The sequence below is a fragment of the Entamoeba invadens genome, assembly GCF_000330505.1.
Source record: "Entamoeba invadens IP1 unplaced genomic scaffold scaff_1105074726289, whole genome shotgun sequence".
Classification (NCBI taxonomy): Eukaryota; Evosea; order Mastigamoebida; family Endamoebidae; genus Entamoeba; species Entamoeba invadens.
The window spans coordinates 2,233-5,490 of NW_004191717.1; the positions used below are offsets into that span (position 1 = coordinate 2,233).

Consider the following 3,258-nt stretch of genomic DNA (forward strand, 5'->3'; position numbering starts at 1 on the left):
AAACAAAAATAAATAACATTTTGACTTACTTAAATTATTTTTGTTATTAAATTAAAGTTTTCATAGGTGAAAAAAATAAAAACAAATCGATTAATTGATTTTAAAAATACTTATTGTGTTCAATAATTATATCGTTGTCAACATGAAAAATATCGCCATACAAATACAATTAAATGAATGTGTTGTTACACATTTGAATTTATTATATTACATTTTCAAAAATGTATTAATTTTTGTTTTGAACAGTCAATAAAAAATTAAATAAATAATAAATGAGTTTTGTAATTAAAGATATTTGAATTAAACAAACAATATTTTAAAGTAAAAACATTGAATAATATAAAACCAAATTAATAAAAATGTTTTTCGTCATCTAGAACCATTGCATACGTTTGTCATAACCCAAACAACTGGTTTAATTGTTTATAACTTTCTATAAAACATACATTAAAACGACCAATAACAAAGACATGATAACAATAAAATACACCTTTACTACATACACAACTTAATATAAAAACAATTTAATCGTGTTAAATGTTGAGATGTCGGAATAATAACTAATTACAATGTATGATGAACACAACATTAAACAGCTGAGAATTGTTTATAACCAAAATATCATGTAAAATATTAATGACAACACAAACAATGAAAATAATTAAATGGGTTGTATTGATTAATTTCTATGATGAAAATTTAATTACGTTAATTATTTAGAAATGTGATTTAAAAAATAAAGTCGATTAAAATATATGAATAATTTTACACGTTTAAAGTTGTATCTAAGTTGTATACATTTTGATTGATTACAAAATCAAAGTTGGTGGCATTACAAAACATTTGAATGTATATATAAAAATAAACATTTGTGTTAATATTTTTTATTGATATGTTTTTTAATAAAATATTAATAAATAAATAATTTAATTTCTGATTGGAACTAATGTTAAATAATAGTGACATATTGTATGTTCAATAAAAATGCTAAAAAATTTGTCATAGTATAATACTTTTTTATAAAGTCATTGCATCGTTATCCACAAATATTGTACAGCAACTTTTTGTTAACAATTATATACAAGTGTTATTAATTATCTTATTTTTACTTGCTTATCATAATATTTTTTCATCTCACAACAAACAGAATGAACCCATTGTATTTCCTTAACATTACAACCATTATGTAAGTAAAATAAAGAATAATTTAATTATTACTTGTTATTGATTTTTTTTATAAAGATTCATAAAAAATACTGTTAATTTTAAACTTTTATGAAAAATATTATTCAATTTAGAATAAAACATTAAAACTTTTAAACGTGTAACTTCATACTAACAACGAAAATGATTCCACCAAATAAAATAATATGTATTTGTTTTGGCATAATAGAATTTTGGATTGAAATTTAAACATATATACATCAAATTCGTTGTATAATAGTTTATACCGAGATTTTACAACAACTCAAAAAAATTAATTTAAAATTAAAATTGTAAATTATGTCAAATTTTTAATATTGTTGTTTTGGATAATATTTGTACCAAATAATTTTTTTCTTTACCATTAATTTTATTTTCTTATTTTTGAGTTTTATGAATATAGTTAATTTATTTTTATTTTTATAATAAATTTTACAAACTTTATATAGTTGTTAAACTATGGATATACTAAATATAATTTTTTTAATGAGTATAGTTTGTTTTATAGTAAAACTAGAAATATCTAATTTTGAATAGTTAAAGTGAGTTACTTTATGCCAAACTGAATTAATAGCCAATATAGTAAAATTTATCATTAATAATAATGAAATTAAATGATGGAAATAATAAATACAATATTAAAATCAATAGTACAATTTAACAAATACATTTGTATTTTTAATGAACATTGAGTTCATTAAAAATAATGATTTATTTTTAATAAAAACTTCAATACAAAAAATTCAAAACAATTTGACAAAAACCCTTTTTTTTACAATAAAAGTGTGCATTATTTTTTATAATCATTTCAGTAAAAAGTGAAAAAAAAAGAAAAACTATTAATGACGTTTTGATAAATCTCAAATTTCCCGATTTATTACATTAATAATTCTTTTGAAGTTTGTTAAAAACATATTAAATAGTATTTATTCCAACAAATATCACTCAAAAATTCAATCGTCACAATGTCTGAGTTAAACACCCAAACAACAAAAACAACTGAAGAACGAGCGAAAGAAATTTCTGATTTAATTAGAAGGAATAAAGAATGGGCCGAAGGTAAAGAGCAACTCGTCGATAAGGGAAAGAGACTTGAAGAAGAAAATACCAAACTTCATGAAGAGGTCGCCGCCCAAACAGAAAAAATTGGGAAGTTGGAGAACCAACTTTTAACATATGAAAAGAACACACAAGAAGCCAAAGAAGTCTCTGAAGCACTCAAAAAACTCCAAACAGAGTTTGAAAGGAAAACATCAGAAGATGAAACTTTGAAGCAGGAAAAGGAACAACTGAACGCGGAACTGAAAGAAGTCAAAACAGACAATTCACTTTTTAAGGAAAAGAATGAAGTACTCGAGAAACAAATAGCTGAGAACACTACGGAACTCCAGAAGCAACGGGAAAAAAACAAAAAGGCAAATGAAACTATCGAAAAACTGTTAAAGGAAACGACCGAACAAAGCTCTAAATATGCCTTTCTAATGAAAGAAAAGTGCCAACTTACTATTTCGCTCGAACAGATGAAAACTCAAATGTCTCAACTAGTTGGAGATAAACAAAAATTGGAGGAAAAAATGACAACAAAAGATGCGGAAATGCAGAAAATGCAAGACGCAGTGATTTCGGCGTCAAAGAACATCGAAAAGCTCCAAACAACAATTTTGGAGAAAACTCAGAAGATCAAAAATTTGGAAAACATCATCGAACAACAAAAAGTGTATGAAGGCCAAATCAATGAACTGAAACAAGAAAATAAAGAAAAACAAATGCAGATTGAAACGATAAACACAAAATTGGCTGAACTTCATACCAAATTGGAGAGTGAAAAGACGAAGAGTCTTGAAGTTGTTAAAAAGATTGAAACTCTTCAAGTGGAAAATGCGAAATACGTCAATGAGAAGAAAAATGATGAAATTGAAATGACTCGTCTTCAACAAGAAGTGCAAAAGAACGAAGTGGAAAGAATTAAAAAGACAGAGGACAATACAAAAATTGTCGAGAAGTTGGAGAAGAAAGTTTTTGAATTGACAGAAGAACAAAAACGGGCGCAGAGTC

The 3,258-nt window shown here is 24.6% G+C and overlaps 1 protein-coding gene across 1 annotated transcript; it reads left to right on the forward strand.

Annotated features, from left to right (window-relative positions):
* Window positions 1-2,168: 2,168 nt before the first annotated feature.
* On the forward strand, window positions 2,169-3,258 carry EIN_337380 (meiosis-specific nuclear structural protein, putative; the record flags this gene model as incomplete). The annotated part of the gene is made up of 1 exon (XM_004183457.1): window positions 2,169-3,258. A coding segment is annotated over one exon (1,090 nt), but the record flags the coding sequence as incomplete, so codon positions are not given.